This window comes from Megalobrama amblycephala, linkage group LG11, assembly GCF_018812025.1.
Source record: "Megalobrama amblycephala isolate DHTTF-2021 linkage group LG11, ASM1881202v1, whole genome shotgun sequence".
Lineage (NCBI taxonomy): Eukaryota > Metazoa > Chordata > Actinopteri > Cypriniformes > Xenocyprididae > Megalobrama > Megalobrama amblycephala.
The window spans coordinates 3,684,681-3,704,817 of record NC_063054.1 but is presented as its reverse complement, the minus strand read 5'-3'; the positions used below and the strand labels follow the sequence as shown (position 1 = coordinate 3,704,817).

The following is a 20,137-nucleotide window of genomic DNA, read 5'->3' as shown; positions in this document are numbered from 1 at the left end:
GTAATCATGAAACAGACACACAGCAGCACTTCAGCTGGTCTTCATGACTGAGAGCAGCTCCAAAATCTACTTCAAAAGAGACCTTCAACATGCAAGTTCAATGAAAATCCACAAGTAAATGAAAGCAGAATGAACATGTGTGCACGAAGTCAGCAGCATTTAAAGGCAGAATTTTGCGTGGCTTTCATCCTGCTGGCTAAAAATAAACATTTAGGCTGCAAAAAAAAAAAATAATCTGGATTGCACTTTTCTTCTTTTTTCTTTAAGTAATGCAAGTCCTCCCAACCTCTGTTTAAATTGCAAATGTGTATACTGATTCCTTGAACATCCAAACAAAGAATCCTCTGAGGTCTGTTTGGTGAATGTGATAAAGAGAACACAACACAAAATCATTTGTCTTCACCACCTAAATGTGGCAACGCTCTCACACATCTCTGTCCATCACTATGTTATCTCATGCTTTAATGACCTCCAGGCATGCAAGGGGTTCTGGTAAGGGGTTAGTGCTTCATGATAGATTTGGTGAAATGCTGTCTGATCCTCTCAGGGTAGACAATGACGGAGCTGCAGGGTGCTCTATCAGCAGAGGAGCATGTCTCAGCCTCAGGGGAGCACTGCACTTTCCCGGCGGAGCGAGGTGTCACTGTAACACCAGACCACACTTCAACGGTCATTGAGTTTTCCAAGGACAAGATGGAGAACTCAAGCATGGGATGCAAGAGAAACATGATTGTAAGTATGATGTTTATACATACAGGTATATCCAACTTATTTCTGATGGAAATGCCATTGTAACTTGAATGTGCAAGTGTTCCGGTGTCATCCACCTCCAGTTATTTAAGTTGTTATTTTAGCAGTTATTTAGCATATATATTTTTTTAATTTATTATGGTAATGATAAACACATTGGTTTGTATCGCAAACAGTTTTACCATTTACTGCACTTGTTTATTCTTATAATCTTACCTATCCACTAGGAGTGTAACAGTGCACAAACATGATGGTTCAGTACGTACCTCGGTATTGAAGTCACAGTTTGGTGCTGGTTCGGTACAGCAGGGGGAAGAAAACTAGACATAAAATTTTCTTTTTTATTAAACAGTGGTTTATCGAACAAATTGTGTCTCGCTCTTTAAATAAATGTAATTATAATTAACATTTTTCTTAATAATAATAAAAAAAAATATGTTTCTTGCACGTTACTATAATATATAATATAAGGTTACAATAAACATCAGAGCCCAAACTATTAAATTCAGTTGCTGTTTATTTTTAGATATAATAATCAAAACTCAAATAAATTGCAAGTAAATTGTACATAAGGCAGGTTTTGCATTAACTTCTAAATCTAATTATAAAATTATTTTTCAATTATTTTCCTACCCCAATTCATTTTTGAAATATGATCATTTACACAGTTACTGTCATAACTTGTTTTCATGACAAATTTATTTAAACATATATTAAATAATTAAGACAGGTAATGAATATATTGTCACAGAACCCTTGTTTCCCTGGACTTCAATTCCCATGATCCTCCTGTTCTCCACACCTGCACTCACTTCCCTCGTCAGCTCCTCATCATCACAGATCACCTGCACCTGGACTCTATTGTTAGCACTCCTATATAATGCACTCACTCCCTGCACTCCTTGTCCGTTCTCTGTTTATGTTAAGTGTATGTTTGGTTACTCCTTGCCCGTGTTGATTAAAGTATTGTCTATAATTGTGGAAATCCGTATCTGCCTCATCTCTACACCACCATACCGTAACAGAAGAACGGACCATAAACGGACTGGATTTCCACAAGAAAAAAAAAAAAAAAAAAAAAAGGAAAAGGAAAGAACATGGACTCGTGGACTTTCCCCGGCTCCCTGGATCCAGCTCCTCCAACGCCTCTCACCCTGACAGCCAGCGATCGCCTTATCGGGCTCCTGCAGGTAGGTCGTTCGCTGGAGAGGTATGTGGAGGAGTTCGTTGAGCTCGCTTATGTGTCTGACTGGCCTGAAGCAGTTTTGATCTCCCTGTTTCTGGATGGACTAGATGATGACACCATCCGTTTTAGTGAACCCGATTATCGTTTCTCCTTAAGCGAAACCATAAATTCCATTTTGTGGTTAAATGATTCCAAATTTATCGTTGATTGGGTTCAGGATGGGTGTCTGTCTCTAGTCCATCCAGAGACACGGTTGGCCGGGCCAGTCAGTCAACCTCCGGCTTCCTCCGCATACTTTTCCAGCGAACTCCCTGCCTGCCCCACACGGAACCCACAATCCTCAACTGGGTCCCGTAAGCGGAGGAGGAGGAAGCAAGCCGCTCCAGTCTCACCAGAGCCCGCTCCAGTCTCTCCAGAGCCCGCTCCAGTCTCTCCAGAGCCCGCTCCAGTCTCTCCAGAGCCCGCTCCAGTCTCTCCAGAGCCCGCTCCAGTCCCCACAGAGCCAGCTCCAGTGCCTGTGGGGATTTTAATTGTATTTGAGGGGATGAACGAGCCCGCTCCAGCCCTTTCCGAGCCTGCAGCTCCAACCCTGTGCGAGCCACCAAGTGAGGTGGCCTGGCTTATAGACTTTTGGACAGAGCCAAGTTCTCCAGTCTCCGCCGAGCCAAGTTCTCCAGTCTCCGCCGAGCCAAGTTCTCCAGTCTCCGCCGAGCCAAGTTCTCCAGTCTCCGCCGAGCCAAGTTCTCCAGTCTCCGCCGAGCCAAGCTCTCCAGTCTCCGCCGAGCCAAGCTCTCCAGTCTCCGCCGAGCCAAGCTCTCCAGTCTCCGCCGAGCCAAGCTCTCCAGTCTCCGCCGAGCAAGCCGCTCCAGTCTCCGCCGAGCAAGCCGCTCCAGTCTCCGCCGAGCAAGCCGCTCCAGTCTCCGCCGAGCAAGCCGCTCCAGTCTCCGCCGAGCAAGCCGCTCCAGTCTCCGCCGAGCAAGCCGCTCCAGTCTCCGCCGAGCAAGCCGCTCCAGTCTCCGCCGAGCAAGCCGCTCCAGTCTCCGCCGAGCTAGCCGCTCCAGTCTCCGCCGAGCAAGCCGCTCCAGTCTCCGCCGCCGGGCAAGCAGCGCCAGTCTCCGCCGCCGAGCAAGCAGCGCCAGTCTCCGCCGCCGAGCAAGCAGCGCCAGTCTTCGCCGCCGAGCAAGCAGCGCCAGTCTCCGCCACCGAGCCCTTCATTATGAACTTTGTAAAGACTGTTTTCCCTCCCTGCCTCCCTCTCCCGCCTCCTCCCATTTATGTATACACTGAACCTTCACCTCTAGCCCCCTCGCCCAGATCTCCACCTCGGACCTCTGGGCGATTACCGTCACCCCGGCTCCAACCTCCCTCTGCTCCACCGTTGTCCATCAGGCCACTAGTCTCACCAGTCTCCATCCTGCCTCCGCTCACACCTTGGTCCCTCGTCTGCCTGCCTTCCCCTCTGGACTGCACTCCTCCGTCTCCGCTCCGTCCCTCCGTCCCTCAGTTCCAGTTGGCCTCCTCACTCCCCCCGGTGTTCACTTTGTTGTCTGTCATCCTTGTTCTACTGCGGCCTTCTGGAGCCCCGGCTGCGCTTCGGTCGGCGGAGCCTTCGGTTCTGCCATCACCCGCCAGTCCTTCAGCGACGCCTGGGCTCAACGCCTCGAAGGCTTCGGCTCCTGACCCGCCATGGCTGCCCGGCTGCCCGCTGCAGCCCCTGACCCGCCATGGCTGCCTTCAGCCCCTGACCCGCCATGGCTGCCTTCAGCCCCTGACCCGCCATGGCTGCCTTCAGCCCCTGACATTTTCCTACCCCATGGCTGCCTTCAGCCCCTGACCTGCCATGGCTTTTGAACCTGCCCTGGAGACCTCCACTCCAGTTTGCTCCTCCCCCTGCACCAGCTTGAGGTCTCCAGGGCGCCCGCCCCCCTCCCGGTTGTTTCATCTACGGCGCGAGGACGCGCCTACCGGGAGGGGGGGGTAATGTCACAGAACCCTTGTTTCCCTGGACTTCAATTCCCATGATCCTCCTGTTCTCCACACCTGCACTCACTTCCCTCGTCAGCTCCTCATCATCACAGATCACCTGCACCTGGACTCTATTGTTAGCACTCCTATATAATGCACTCACTCCCTGCACTCCTTGTCCGTTCTCTGTTTATGTTAAGTGTATGTTTGGTTACTCCTTGCCCGTGTTGATTAAAGTATTGTCTATAATTGTGGAAATCCGTATCTGCCTCATCTCTACACCACCATACCGTAACATATATAAGCTAATATAGTGTATATATTTAGTGAAATGCTCCTCTAGAGTTCATTTCTCTAGTGAACTAACATGCTGTGGACACTAAATGACTTGCCTGAGGTAAATGTAATGCTACGTGAGATATTATTCTCAAGCTGTTTTATTGATGTCTTTCTGCAATTGAAAAACTGATTGAGAGATTACATGTAAACATATATATATGCATAGATTGTTCTTCTTCTTTTGCTCTTTTTCCTGTACTGGTGGTTAGCAAACAGCATTGCATTACCACGCATGCCCCCTTCTGGACTGGAGTGTGGATCGCCCCTCACTGACTGTATTTGTCATCTGACTGTATACTAAACCCCACTACACCCCTACTATCCACCTTATTTTGCAAAGCAGAAGTATAAGCTATTTTCTGTGGATGTGCAAGACTTCCAATTTACAAAGTGCAGTAAACGGTAAAACTATTTGTTCTACAAACCAGTGTCCTTATAATCATGACAATACATTAAAATAATTAGGTAAAAAATATCGATTTGCAATATCAAGCAACATAAAAAGCTAAAAATAACTGGAAGTAAATAACACCGGAAACCTCGCACATTTAAGTTACGTTCTTACATTATAAATTAGGTAGATAGCAGCTAATGAATCAGAGGTTTTGCACATTTACAGAAAATATCATATTCCCGCTTTGCAAAAAGTTGGATAAACTTACTTACTTGCCCGTGTAATGTGTGTTCAGTTTTCGTTTTCATTGTATTCAGTCCCAGTTTACCTGTCTGTGTTCCCTAGTTAGTTTCCTTGGTTGGTAATTGGTTCCACACACCTGTTTCTGTTCAGTTGATTAACCTCCTGATGTATTTAAGCCCTGAGTTCTTTCATCATTCGGTCTCGTCAATGTTAACATGTAGCATCCTTGTTTATTCTCCTGTATATTCTCCTGTTCCTCACATGTTGTAAAGCCACACCAATCCATGACAGTCAGTTACTTTGTCTGTTTTTGTTCCACAAACAAAAATAGTTCCAAACAAAGTCAAAGAGCCAGCTGTCTCTGAACACACAATAGAGGCGTTTCATTCCTGAATTAATGAATCAGTGGGTTTGAAGATTCGGTTGAATGAATGATTCAATGACTCACTCATAATCATAAGAAATTACATTTTAGACACAGTATATTGCCAGTTACTATGTCTGATTTGCTTCACCAATGAAAATCCTAACAAACAAACCCAGACAATTGCACTTCTCCGAATAACACGCAGTAGTGGTGTTTCAGCGATTTACTCACTCATAAAGATTGTTGCTATGCTGGCATAGCCTTCAGAAAGAACTGCTGAAAAATCCCCACCACTAATGCAATGAGCCACACATTTGCATAACGTCGAGGTGTACAATTTTTGCACATATTCTGACAGTCCATGATTTGTAATTAAATTAAAATGCAACTTTTGGCCTTGTAGTGTAATATGTTGTTTTCTATGAGACCTGAAACGAGTATCCTACATTTGATGTGTCACATGTTAGAGTCACAAACAAAAGTTAATCCTTCTGTCACTGTGTGGAAATGTTGAAAGCCTTTTTAAAACACATTTTTGCTTTTCTTTGTTCAAAACTAGATGCCCTCAATAGCTACCCAACAGCACATGCTGAGTCTCTTATTATTATGAGTTTGAAATATAAATGGTCTCACATTGTAACATTTATTGATTTTTGTCTGATTTCTATAATATATAATCTAATTTATTATAAATATAATAAATCAATTGATTAATCTCATAATAATACATTGATGAATGAATTATAAAGGTTTTTAAATAATAATAACATAAATAATAACATTTGTGCATAGTCTGTTTGTTAATATTGCATGTTCAGTGTCTATCCAAAATATCAAAATGTACATGTGTTAGACTTACACTTTACAGACAAATACCTACGAATGACTAATGAGATAACACAGTCAAGCCTTCCTGCTCCACCATATAACCCGTGCACCAGTACCACCTCATTTCCTGTGGACAATGATGTCCCTAGCTATGCAAACCCATTCGACTGGTTTGTGTCGGCTCTAGCAGTGATCCGTGAACACTTCCCCTCCCTGGGTCCACAAGAGATGGAATTGGACAGTGTGGCAGTTTAAGGTCAATGTAATTGGTGACCACAGTACACCAGGTCTGGCCTGCAGATGCAATTCTCTTGTCACCTTCAACACAGGCCAGATGAGGTGTTGGAAATCTGACCATTTTTAACAGGCAGCCAATTTCAGCACAAATACTCTGGATTTATATTACATGCCCAGAAGTATTAGAACTAAGGGTATAACGGTACATGTATTCGTCTCAAACCGTTATGGTACTGACGTCACGGTTTGGTTCATACAGTCAGATGATGAATACAGTCGGTCACAGGCGATGCACACTCCAATCCAGAAGGGGGCGCACGCAGTAATGCAATGCTTTTTGCTAACTGCCACAACAGGAAAAAGTACAAAAGAAGAAGAACAGACGATCTATGCATAGATATGATAGCATCAATCTCAGCCTTGATCTAACGTGTGTTTAACCGAAAGGGAATTTGCTGTAGTATTTTGAGCAGTGCAGTGCTCTGAATGACACTAACTAGCTCATTTTAGGTGTCTGTTGTTCGGGGTAAACACACCAAGATGAATTTAAATTATATTCCAGTCTTAAATCTCTGCAGAGAAGCTGCTTCTGGATCATAAACTAGGACAGATTTAAGGCTGCATGATCATAATCTTGATTTGTACTGGACACGACTCCCTACAGTTTGCATGTGTTTGTGTTTATGTTAAATGCATGAAGTGTAAAGGTTATTTAGCATTACATGCACTAGCAAATTATTATTTTAATATGGAGCCGCTGAGAATGAATATTGCACTATTCGGTTATGTTTTCTCTGACAGGTGTAATCTATTTTGCAAAAGGAGAGGCGTCCTGGTTTCTGAGGGGCAACTTTCAGCACTGGAAGTGTTCATATTTCAGACAGAAACGCTGCTTGTGGGAACAGAAGCGCCAACTGCTGCCTTATCAAAGAACCACAAAATCCCAGATGACTCAATCAGAAATAAGGGAAAGGATCAGAAAAACATTTTCCTGCCATGCTTCCATTCCTTCAATTTCATGCTTGAAAACCAAAAATTCCAGAGGAATACAAGAAAAGCTGTTTTCTAAAAATATTGCCAGGATTTTACAAGATTTAAGCATTTGTGTAGCTCAAACAGAGAAATAGAGAAAGGTGCTAGCAATGCCAAAGTCATGGGTTTGAGAACGCATGAACTTCTAAAATGTACCCTGAATGCAATGCAAGTAGCTTTGGATAAAAGCATTTACCAAAATGCATACATGTTAACAGCGATTTCTTAAAATAATAAATAATCACTGCAGGCTTTGGTTCATTTGATGAACTGTTTACTTTTAATTCATCTTTAATTTAACCAATGCAATTATCACATGTCTGTCTGTTTTGCACTTGTTCAGTTTGTCACATGTCCTCCTTTGTTTAGTTTTCCCACCTTTAGTTTGTTGTCATAGTTACTCATTTAATTAGTGTCCTTAGTTCAGGCGTGTCTTATTAATTAGTCTCTTTTGCCCCTTTGTTTGACTTGTATATATTCCCTGTGTTCTCTCTCAGTCTCTGTCGGTTCTCGTTTGTATGTAGAGTGGTTTTTCCTGAGTTTCTCCTGTTATATGGAAGTAAAGGTCTACCTTCCTGTATTCTACCTCGTCTTGTGAACTCCATACCACCATTATGTGACAGCAATAGTGTCATAGAAGACAACTTGATTACTGTGTTTATCCTGACCTGAGGAAATTTTCAATTATATCATTTTCATATCTTGATATAATCAAATTAACCATTTATAACCAACTAATTTATTTGTAATAAATAGCATAACCACACTGTTACAGTTTTTAGTGTGAAATTACTGCATTACTTTCACAGTAATTTGGACTTCTCTTGTATTTAACTGCACTCTCTGAAATTTACTGTAAAATCTACAGTACTTTGTTGTTTTCAGTCAAGTTTTTACAATTGTACTGTAAAAAAAAGCTTGGTTGTACAGTGAGTTTACAGTATTGGAAATCAAAAATGACTGTAAACAAACAATATCATATTGTATTTCTATAGTGCATATGCACTATGAAGGTACCCAGCATGCAATGCAGCATGAATAGGTTATGCCTATTCAGAGTATTTTATTTGTGTTGCTGAACTTATTTTTGGTTCACTTTTAGCAGTTTGTATTGTTTTTTTTATTTTGCAATCTGTTGCAATTTGTTGAATGTCGCCATTGCTGTGTTTTGTAGTTTTGATATATTGATGTCCGTGCCTCATATGTGATGCTTATAAGAAAAAAGATGATGTCACACCTTTCAAAGATAAATCTCAGCAGTTGTTTCACTATTGTGAAAGATCAATCTACAAACAGTTATGAATTTGAAATAAGATATTGGAAAATCTTAATGCTAAAATAACACTAAAATGTAAGAATAGTTTGACCTAACTTAAAATCAGCCCATTAGCTTATTTTATATTCTAGCTTTAAACAAATGTTTTCATTTGTCACTTCTGACTTGGCTAGATTACAAATTTGAATATGAATATACAAGGTCCAAGATCCCGAGCAAACGGACACTGATCACCATAATGGTGACTTCAAAACAATTACAGTACTAAACAATATAATTTCTTACAGTGGCATGGTTAAAGACCACTTTATCATATGAATTCACAGCAAAATAAGCATCATTTTGCTGTTGATTCACAGTGATTTGTAAGAAAATGACCCGTCATGCATTAATTTTACTGTACATTTCTGACTACAGTAATTTATTGTAAAATAATACTCTTTAATTTTGTAAATTTTTACAAAATCTTACTGTGAAAGTACAACAACTACTTGGCACTAGTATGCTAAAAATTCTGACTATTTTTAATTAAATTGTGATGAAAACTCATCATTTAGTCCAGCTTAATCTTAACCAGTCAAAGCACAGTTTGGTCAGCATGTTAACATCCGTATTTGTCTTTGCAATATTAAAAGCATATTGGAGATCATTGATATCTCGAGGTGCCTCTCACAGTCATATTTATGTAACCTATTCCAAGACATGATTTTGCTCAAACACCCAAACACAGAGCATCCAAGCAAACCAGCAGGGGTTCAGTTAATGTTATTTGAAGAATTACACATGTATCTGTTCAATACAAGACAGAACACTGATTATCAGACAAATGCTTCATAGTAAGAATAAACTTACTTGCCCCCACCAGAAACATTTCACTACCGAAGAGCAACAGTCCGACTGAGTTAAGAAGGACAAGAATGCGAGCCATATCTCCACAAATGTCAAAGAATCCAAATGGATGTAATTATCTTCTTTTGCTTCTAAACAGCTTTGTTTATAGCAACATTATGAATGATTATGAGTTCATCCAAATAAACTCATCTTAAATAAAGTACGGCAAAAATCTCACGATGGACATCTTGTTCAAACACGTCAAAACACGTGCCGGAACGTCCATGTCAGCCGCAGGTTTAATATTGACTTTCCATCGACTTCCAAAATGCTTCCTTCTCACTCCAGGTTCATGCTCGACTCCTCCGACACCGCAGGTTGTGAGGGAGCGTCAAGTTCAATCTCAGTGTCGGAGGTGTTCAGATCCTACCGCTCGTGCATATCAGTGCTGGTCTTGAGCGAGCGCGCGGCGATCAGCACCACGGTCAGCTCCAGCGCTGGTGCGCGCGAACGCGAGGCAGAGCGACAGCAGATATATTCATTTATGAATGTGCGCGCATCAAGACAATGTGGAGATCCCAGTGTTGCTTCATGCCTCAATGAGTTCCCTCATTCATTACAAAGACGTAACCAAGCACTGACATAGATGAGGTATGTTCGTTTTTCCTCCATGAAAATGTTTTTAGGCTGCCGAAAAACATATTTTGTTTTGGGGGGTAAGTTTGAGAAAATATGCTAATTGTTGCAAAATTTCATCACTGTATATGCTTAGTGCTCGAATTGAATCAAGTCTCATTGGTGGTCCCCACCTTTTTTTTGGTATTTGATCATATACATTTTACATATACACATTTTCAGTCCAGGCAATGGTATATAACAAAGCTACTATACTCGATTTAGAAGGTGACAAAGCAGCAGACCCATGGCAAACATATAAGCTAAATTTGACACTATTTGTCTTTTAGAGCTGCTTTACAGCAGAATCTGAACTGTTTTTATGGTTGTTTCCATAATTGATTCAGCTAATATTACTGTGAAGCTGCTTTGACACAATCTGTATTGTATAAAGCAATCTAGAAATAAAGATAACTTGATTTGGCACTTGAAGAGCCGCAAAAAGTCAGATTCAGCAGTGGCACAGTAATGATTTCATAATGTCTCAGAAAGCAGTGATAAAGGAGCAGTCGGTAACTTCAAAAGGTCCTTGTCTCATTTTTTCATTATTTTATCCTCATTTACAAGTGAAAATGTTGCAATTCCAGCCTTACTGAGCAATGGTGCCAACCGTCCCTTTGTGCCACCTAGTGGTCATTTCGCGAATGAGTTTCACATTTAAATGGCTTGAATTTCCGTGGCGGTAATACGCATTTTGGCTGACTATCTACCGATTTTTTATTTATTTATTTTCAGAATTTTTGTTCACAACATAAGTCAGTTGTGATGACTTTGCAACAATTATAAAATGTGAAAAATAGTAATAATGAAAATTGAATGCATGTTTCCAATTTATGTAGGCAAGGAATACAAAAGCCCTGACATGGAGTGGATAAATATAGTAGAAAGACAGAGAGAGAGAAAATTACCCCTCAAAAAGTAAGTAGCCTATCTGTGCATTCACACCGCCGCCGGTGAGAGCGTCAAAGTGACAGGAAGTCAATCATTTTCAATGTGAGCCAGCGGTGAGATCCGGCGAGCAGCGGCGCATTGCATCTTGGATGGTGTGGGCGTCGAGGAGTGTTGAAGTCAGACAAAGAATATACATTAACAAGAAGCGACACTCAATAGAACGTTCCATTGCAACCTGCGTTTCCGCCATTTTGGGGTGAAAGCGAGTCGCAGTCCACTAGTTTCTATGGCAATATCAGCTGCTTTGTTGAAAAAAAAATGTACATTAAAGCTGAAATCTAACCTGAATGATGAAAACACAGAATAAAATACTATCACTAGTGATCATCAAATCCTTTTAACAGTTTATTTTACACACTTTGTGTTTAAATCTTCCACTTTTTTTTATTCATTGCTTATAAATGCAGTGCTTATAAACAATGAATTATTACCAACATATGACATTAAATTAAGGACATGCATTAGAAAAATTGGGAATGTTGGACAATAAATATATGAATATAACAGCTTGATTTTGCAGTGTTGTCTAATGTCCGTTAAAGCAAAAGTGTCCAAAAGTGTGAATTATGCAATAACGGACACAGAAATGCATCATGTATTATAAGATCATTATGTCTGTAGTGTGATCCATTAAAACGTACAATATAGCCTATTTCAATTCAGACCTAGATATTATTACTATTACTCCACTAGGTCTGAAATATATTGTTCGCTGCAAACGTGATGATCTTAAATTTATTAATTATTAATTTATTATTAATAAATGTGTAAAGATGCATAAAATGGAAATACTCAATAAAGTAGGCTAATTACGTTACCTCAGATGGATGAATGGTTGGGTTCCACAACTAGTAAAATAAAACATATATAAGACGATGCAACATTTACTGTAGGAGCCATACAATTTACTGGTGACTTAATTTTAAAAACTCTTCTATTGCGCTTCTGATTTGGTTGTGAAATTCACCGATTTTCGGTGCGTAAGATGTGAAGGACTCAATGGTTCAATTAGTATTTTCACCCCATAATGGCGGCCGCGCTACCAGAGCGCCATCTAGTGGCTGTTACCCAAAAATTGTCCGAGTGTCGCCTCTTGGGTTCTATACTCTTTGAGTCAGGTCAACTTTATGGTAATGAGCTATGACACGGCTCGGCGGCAACCAATCAGAATGTAGAGGTCCTCCACTTGAGAGGATTCCAGAGAACACAGTCGTGTAAACTTTGGTTCTGATCAAACATTAGTTCCCAAGCAAAATGGAGAACAGGTGGATAGTTGTCGTGGTGGGTTTCCCAATTATACGAATGATGCATGGACCAAGGTGTCTGACATTGTTTGCATGCTATATATTTTATATTGCTTTATATTTTAAAGAACAAGCCTAAAAACAGACTCCAGTCACATGAATGATTGTAAATAATTAACGAAATTTACCGTATCTTAACTGTGTGAATTTACTCAGATTTGTCACTGTTACCTTTAGTAATATCTGTTCTAACTCTATTTTTTACTTCTTATGGGGGTGCTGGATTTTACAGACATGTCTTGGAGTGTGCACTTCACTGAACATCTGTAAAGTATCTGAAAATGCAAATTAAGAGGCCTCTGGTGCTTTGACCTTCACAAAATCTTTGCAATAAAGTTGAAAATTCAGTATGTTAAATCACCAGTATGGTAAACCCTTAGGGTGTCAAAGATGTGTAGGAATATTTTAGAATTATAAAACATGCTCATGTTGAAAATCACTTGCAGTTACGATTTACTGAATATGCTCCACTCCTATAAAAATATACAGGACAATGCCCACTCATTTTGGCTGTGTGAGATTCTCCAGCTTTGTTGTTGTTGAGCTGTTAAAGCTCCGCCCTCTTCTGGAAATTGGGCGGGGAGCAGCAGCTCATTTGCATTTAAAAATGGCGTGTTTTTGCTCACACCCAAATAGGGGCAAATTTGACAAGCTATAATAAATGATCTGTGGGGTATTTTGAGCTGAAACTTCACAGACACATCCTGGGGACACCAGAGACTTATCTTGTCAAAGGGGCATTATAGGACCCCTTTAAATTCTGTACGAAGGCTAAAAATTCCAGAGAGACCCAAAGATTTACCTTGAGTTCAAATATGGCTGTATATGGTGCAATGGTAGAATCTAACTTAGCGTAGTCAGTTGAATGCAATATGCCTCATTAACAGCTTCTCCTATCTTCTCCTAGCTTTGTTAGTTAGTTTTTAAGAGCTGCAGTATTATGATTTTGCCAAAAAATAAAATAAGTCAGGAAAAAGCTATGTATTTGGAAAAATGATTCAATCACAAAATGTGCTTACAAATTTAGACGTGCATTGCTAATTCTTGCTTTTACAAATTGATCACAAGGTGGCGCTATTCAGTAAGCTACAATTGCAACATTTTGCTCTGATTTGATTGCACAGTCCTCACATTAAGTGAGCTTAGAGCTAATTTTGTCAGACTGCGTTGAGATTATTCTAAGTATAGTTTAAAATGTTCTGCTGTGCTTTTAAAGACAGACTGCAGCTCCTTAAATGGAGTGAAGGTCTTTAATGTCCTTTAGACACCTGTGGAGCTGAAAAAGACTGTAATCATAGCATGGGTAAGTAATTTGTCTCTTTTCAAAGGCACAGCAGGGGATAAATTTCAAACCTTACACAGTTCTTTTTATTTATTTATTTTTCCACAGGCTCTTAGAAATATGCTTTACCTGTACCAGAAAAGAGTACAGAATGATTTGGATGATTGAGGTAATAAGTAAGAGAAAGAGAAGCTGATTTTTCTATGCAGCACATTTCATCTGGCATTAAAAGACAGAAATGCATTAGTAAATGCAGAATTGGATGACTTTCTGCATTTGAAATGGACTTACCTAAAAGTTGGATATATAACATATTTACAAGCCTTCGTATTATGTAAATGAGGGTAAATATATCAACAAGGACAAATTATTTTAGCAGTACTGTATACTCTTTTTGTTTTATTCAGAAATCATAAGTGCTTTGTGGAGAGAATAATAAAGCTACATTGTTTACTGGAGTTTATTTGAGCTACAAATTATAGTGAATAAACAATAGCTTTTTCAATAGTATGATAAAGCAAGACTCCATTTAGGTTTGTCTAGAAACTTTTATTCCACTTTATGACACATAATTCATTATCTTTGCACTTTAAGCCGGAGGGAATAGCAAAGGCAGTGACTGCCTCATCATTATGAATTATTATTACAGCAAAGTAAAGTGCATTACAGTCGGATTTGCTTTAAGGCTGTGGGATGTAGAACTGAAGATGAATGTACGTACATTCAAAGAAAAGCTTTGGAAATGTTATTTAAAGTTGGTTTCGGTTAAAATTAAATTGTTTCCAAAATCAATGGAATAGTGAATGAAATAGCTGAGGAAGTAAATGCTTCACAGCCGTCGTCTCTATCTGTTTGGTAAACATAAAAGAATAAGCACGTACAACTATTGATTTTTGCTGCAACAGGCTCTCTGGAGCTTTCTAATTGTTTCTGTGAGAGGGAGAGAAAGAGCCCATGGTCAATTCCATCTTCAGAAAGGACGGTATTCTAGGTCACAGAAACATTAATATTTATGCCGAGGATGTTTCTCCTATAGATTGATATTAATCAGCCACTGTCCTGACGCTGCAATAGTTTACGCTCCAGGGATCTGCATTGTTGCCAAAGGTCTCTCAGTTGAATTGAATTACAAAACGAAAACTTCTCTGTAAAATTCTTACTTGACTACAATTAATTTAATAGAAAGGAATGCAATTATTGAACAGGTATCTACAAAAATAGATGGGGAATCGGACACATTGCAGGCCAGATTTGAACCTGCATCATCCGCGTGAGCACCATTCATGTCTGAACATCTCGTGAGTTTTAAAGTCAACATGAATATCTGTTTGCAAACATTTTGCTTCTGTTCCCTTACAAAAAAAGAAGTTTATTCAAGTGTGCTATTGGTATACTTCTTTTAACTTTAAAATAAGAAAGTATACTGTCAGTCTACTTTTTATGTACTTCTCATAAATATACTTAAAATTACACTTAAGTGTACTTGACTTATACTGACATAAAGTCTAATATATTGGCCTACACTTGTACTCAATCTTTTGATCGAGATACACCTAAAAAGTATAATTAAGTATTCAAAGTTTACTTGGCTTGTAGTTGAGTTTACTCTGATTGAGTTGCCTACTAAATACTTTTTTCACAGTGTTACATACTGTCTTATAAACTTGCATGTTTTGGCATCCAATACAATAGATTTGTATGAAAATATTGATTTATAAAGAAAACAGATATGTTCATAATTCTGAGTATGTGAATTTTTGTGTAGTCCACTGGTAGTGTAGATAGGAATTTACTTCAAAACTACTTTACTCCTTCCACGCCATTGACTGAATTTTCCCGACAATATTCCGGTTATCCGTGTTTTCACTGTTACACGTTAGGGGGGCGCTATTATGCTTCTTCTAGTCTCTGGATCAAAACACAAGCGAAGAAGAAGAAGCAGAAACAAGCAATGTAAGCATTGCTTACGAGTGTGTAATCTAACGCAATGGTTAAACAGTATATAAATCAAAACTGTCAAACATTACCAAAGGAAATATCAACCCAGGACTGTGCAAGCTTTAGGGGTATTGATGGATGTGATGTCCTTCTGTTATTTGATCATTGTTCTGAATCCGATCTGGATGCAGTCTTTGGCAAAAACGCAATTTTCTCAGCTTTTTGTTCAAAATGTTTCTTTTTTTATTATGAAACTTACCCACATTCAAGTTTTGATTAAAGAAAATAATGCATGAATCTAAAATAAAGCTGGATATTCATACAACAAAATATTCTGGTGGAGGCCATGAACATTTTGTGAAAATAATAATAAAAAAAATGCTGGTGCTGGGTGGCAACTTAAAAAAATTATTTCCCGCTGGCGAGTACAGTTAAAGGTATGAAGTATAGTTAAAGGTATATTTCAAGTATAAAAATTATATAAATTGGAACTTAGTAGTATACTTAAAGTGCAAAAATAATATAAGTATGATGTTAAGTTCACTTAAAGAAAACCATTTATACTTGCAGTATAGAACTACTAAAAACTAGTAGTTTACTCACAGTTTACTTGAAAGTGTACTTTCATAAACTGAAAAAGTGCTTTTTTAATTTAAAAGATATATTTTAGGGTTATCTAACATATTTGAGAGTGAATGAGATTTTTTTTTTTTATTGAGCAAAAAATTAAGTGAATTGTGAGTGAATTGTCAAAAATAAGATCATAAATGTGCACTAAGAAATTAAACTGGGTCATTTTTGACCTATAATGTCTCTTTCACAAGAAGTAATATAAGTCTCTGGTGTCCCCAGAATGTGTCTGTGAAGTTTCAGCTCAAAATACCCCACAGATCATTTATTATAGCTTGTCAAATTTGCCCCTATTTGGGTGTTTTTGTGTGTGTCCCTTTAAATGCAAATGAGCTGCTGCTCCAGAAGAGGGCGGAGCTTTAACAGCTCAACAACAACAAAGCTGGAGAATCTCACGCAGCCAAAATGAGGATTGTCAGTAACGGTGTTCAGCCTTACATTGTTCAAACCGGAGTCGACACTGATGGAGAGACTCAGGAAGAAGTTACAACTTTTAGAATGAAACTGGACGTTTCTGAATGGTTACTGGATAAATTTATGTAGTTGCTGTGGAGTTGATTCAACTCATCCACTAGCATGTGCCGTCATGTTCATCTTTTGTGTTGAATTGACCCTCATTTGTGAAGCAGTCCGGCTTAAAGGTGCCCTAGAATCAAAAATTGAATTTACCTCGGCATAGTTGAATAACAAGAGTTCAGTACATGGAAATGACATACAGTGAGTCTCAAACTCCATTGTTTCCTCCTTCTTGTGTAAATCTCATTTGTTTAAAAGACCTCAGAAAAACAGGCGAATCTCAACATAACATCAACTGTTACGTAACAGTCGGGATAATTAATATGTACGCCCCAATATTTGCATATGCCAGCCATGTTCAAGGCATTACACAAGGGCAGCCAGTATTAACGTCTGGATCTGTGCACAGCTGAATCATCAGACTAGGTAAGCAAGCAAGAACAATAGCGAAAAATGGCAGATGGAGCGATAATAACTGACATGATCCATGATAACATGATATTTTTAGTGATATTTGTGAATTGTCTTTCTAAATGTTTCGTTAGCATGTTGCTAATGTACTGTTAAATGTGGTTAAAGTTACCATCGTTTCTTACTGTATTCACGGAGACAAGAGCTGTCACTATTTTCATTATTAAACACTTGCAGTCTGTATAATTCATAAACACAACTTCATTCTTTATAAATCTCTCCAACAGTGTGTAATGTTAGCTTTAGCCACGGAGCACTATCAAACTCATTCAGAATCAAATGTAAACATCCAAATAAATACTTTACTCACACGATCCGAAGAATGCATGCAGCATGCATGACGAACATCTTGTAAAGATCCATTTGAGGGTTATATTAGCTGTGTGAACTTTGTAAATGCACTGTACTGTATTATAGTCGAGAGCTCGGGGGGCAGGGAGCACGAGATTTAAAGGGGCCGCAGCCTGAATCGGTGCATAGTTAATGATGCCCCAAAATAGGCAGTTAAAAAAATTAATTAAAAAAAATCTATGGGGTATTTTGAGCTGAAACTTCACAGACACATTCAGGGGACACCAGAGACTTATATTACATCTTGTAAAAACTGGTTCTAGGGCACCTTTAAAATGACGGCATGTCAACAACACTCTACTACAACAACTCTTCCTCTTCTCTAAAGCAGCCCAACATGGCCTCGCCCCCTTTGTTCTGTGTTTATGTCAATTTTAGGGTTTGTGATTTCATTAAAGGTCCCGTTCTTCGTGATCCCATGTTTCAAACTTTAGTTAGTGTGTAATGTTGTTGTTAGAGTATAAATAAAATCTGTAAAATGTTAAAGCTCAAAGTTCAATTCCAAGCGAGATATTTTATTTAACAGAAGTCGCCTACATCGAACGGCCAGTTTGGACTACATCCCTCTACTTCCTTCTTTAATGACGTCACTAAAACAGTTTTTTGACTAACCTCCGCCCACAGGAATACACAAGAGTTGCGTTTGTAGAGTGTGTTTGTCGCCGTGTCGTCGAAACGCTGTTATTTTCATCCCGCAGTCCAATCACCGGGTCTGATTCCGGCTCAAATTGATAGGGTAAAATTAAAGACATGTTTACAATAACACTGAGCGCGTGCATCTCCACGTTATGGTAAGAGGCGTGACCTTTCCGGGCAAGGAGCGCTAAGCTGCTGTCGAATCACAACACAGGAACCGCTAGCACAATCAGAACTCGTTACGTATTTCTGAAGGAGGGACTTCATAGAACAAGGAAGTCATCAGCCCGTTTTTATGACAGTGGAAACAGCGGTATACAGATAAGTAAATTATGTGAAAAATACTGTTTTTTTACACGCGAAACATGAACACATGTTATATTGCACACTATAAACACAATCAAAGCTTCAAAAAAACCACGAAAAACGGGACCTTTAAGAAGAAGCTTCGTTGTAGTCCCTACCAGCCATTTGTTGTAGTCCTCTGTTAAAGAAAATATCTCCCTTTGCATTGAACTTTGAGTGTCATAACTTTGCAGGTGTTGTTTATGATCAAACAGCATAAAACTAAAGTTAAAAAAGTGAAATTATAATCGAGGACTCCTTTAAAAACTTCTGAGCTTCAATTTAAATATGCATTCATTCTAAACATTGCTCTGGTGTGTGTGGTTTTCCCCCATTTCTCTGGAGGCCAAAATAATGAAGTGAATTTACAAGATTTGTTATTCAGGAAATAACATGCTACTTTTAAAAAAAGGTACTTTCACTGTATTAATAAACAAAGGCAGCGTTTGGTCAGTTTAGTCATGTTTCTAAGAGGAGAATATCCAACTGCATCCATCTATAGACTGGAACAATGAATCCGAATTTATTCCTCTTTATTTCCTTACTGTTTTGTATTCATATCACTCTCTTTCCACTGATGGTGAGTATAGGAGGGAGGGATGGAGTGACTGTGAGAAGAATATTTTGGTCTTCGATTGGGGTGCGTAAATGAAACAGCAAAGAACAGCAAAGTCAACCTAAGGACAGAGGTTACATCAAATGCATCTCACAAAAGACCCTTCTGGGTGTTCTGCGACAGTCCCCGTTCATTTGTGTGAAACATGTCTGTCAGAATCTTTTTGTTTTGTTGTTCTCAATGGCCTCGAATGCACTGCATGTTAGTGATTTAGACACTGGGATATAGAGACATGACACGAGAGTATTTCTGTTGGAAGGCAGAATGACTGCAGAGAAGTCAGAGGTCCTGAAGTGATCTTTATCAGAACAGGCAAAAAATTGTGAAGCAAAACGTTGACTCAGGTTCACAGGAAAACCACAAGCCTTGAGCTGCACATGTTTGATACAGAGATAATAAAGGGATAGTTCACCTTAAAATAAAAATAAAAAGTGTTTTGCTCACCCTCAGTAGCTCCAAAATCGCATGATGTTTTGAATAACAAGCTGTTGTTGTTGTTAATGGGTCACTGACGAATAAGGTTTTTAAAAGTGTAAAAAACATAATGGAGATATAATGAATTTTGAAGTATTATTAAGTGTTAACAATGAGATTTTGTGGATTTTATGATCAATTAACACTGCTTTTGTCTGTTTTTACAAGATGGACAAAATTTGTCACCAAAAAAGTTTAACCAAAATTTCAGTTTTACCAAATGACGATATTTTCAAACAATGCTTACAGGTTGATATCTAACATTTTATGTTTAGTATACAAGTTTTTAAAATATTACAACATTTTCCATGTTTTATAGCGGTTGCACCAAATGACCTGATGTTTCAGGACATGCGTATGAACAAGTGAAGACATGAATTTTTCAAATAGTTAAGAGAGAGTGAGTTACTTTGCTTCATGACCATGTGGTCCTTTGCAGGTGTCTGAATGATGTCACATCCTGTCACATGATATCGACTGCATGACTTGATCCAAAATGG

At 39.0% G+C, this 20,137-nt stretch overlaps 1 protein-coding gene across 1 annotated transcript in view; it reads right to left on the bottom strand.

Moving 5' to 3' along the window:
• The window catches only part of fndc4a (fibronectin type III domain containing 4a), a 46,017-nt gene extending 35,941 nt beyond the window's left edge, over positions 1-10,076 (bottom strand). The window contains exon 1 of the mRNA XM_048208368.1: positions 9,470-10,076. Coding sequence (XP_048064325.1) covers positions 9,470-9,545 — 76 coding nt within the window. The 5' untranslated portion in view covers positions 9,546-10,076. The remainder of the gene's footprint in view (positions 1-9,469) is intronic.
• Positions 10,077-20,137: the final 10,061 nt, after the last annotated feature.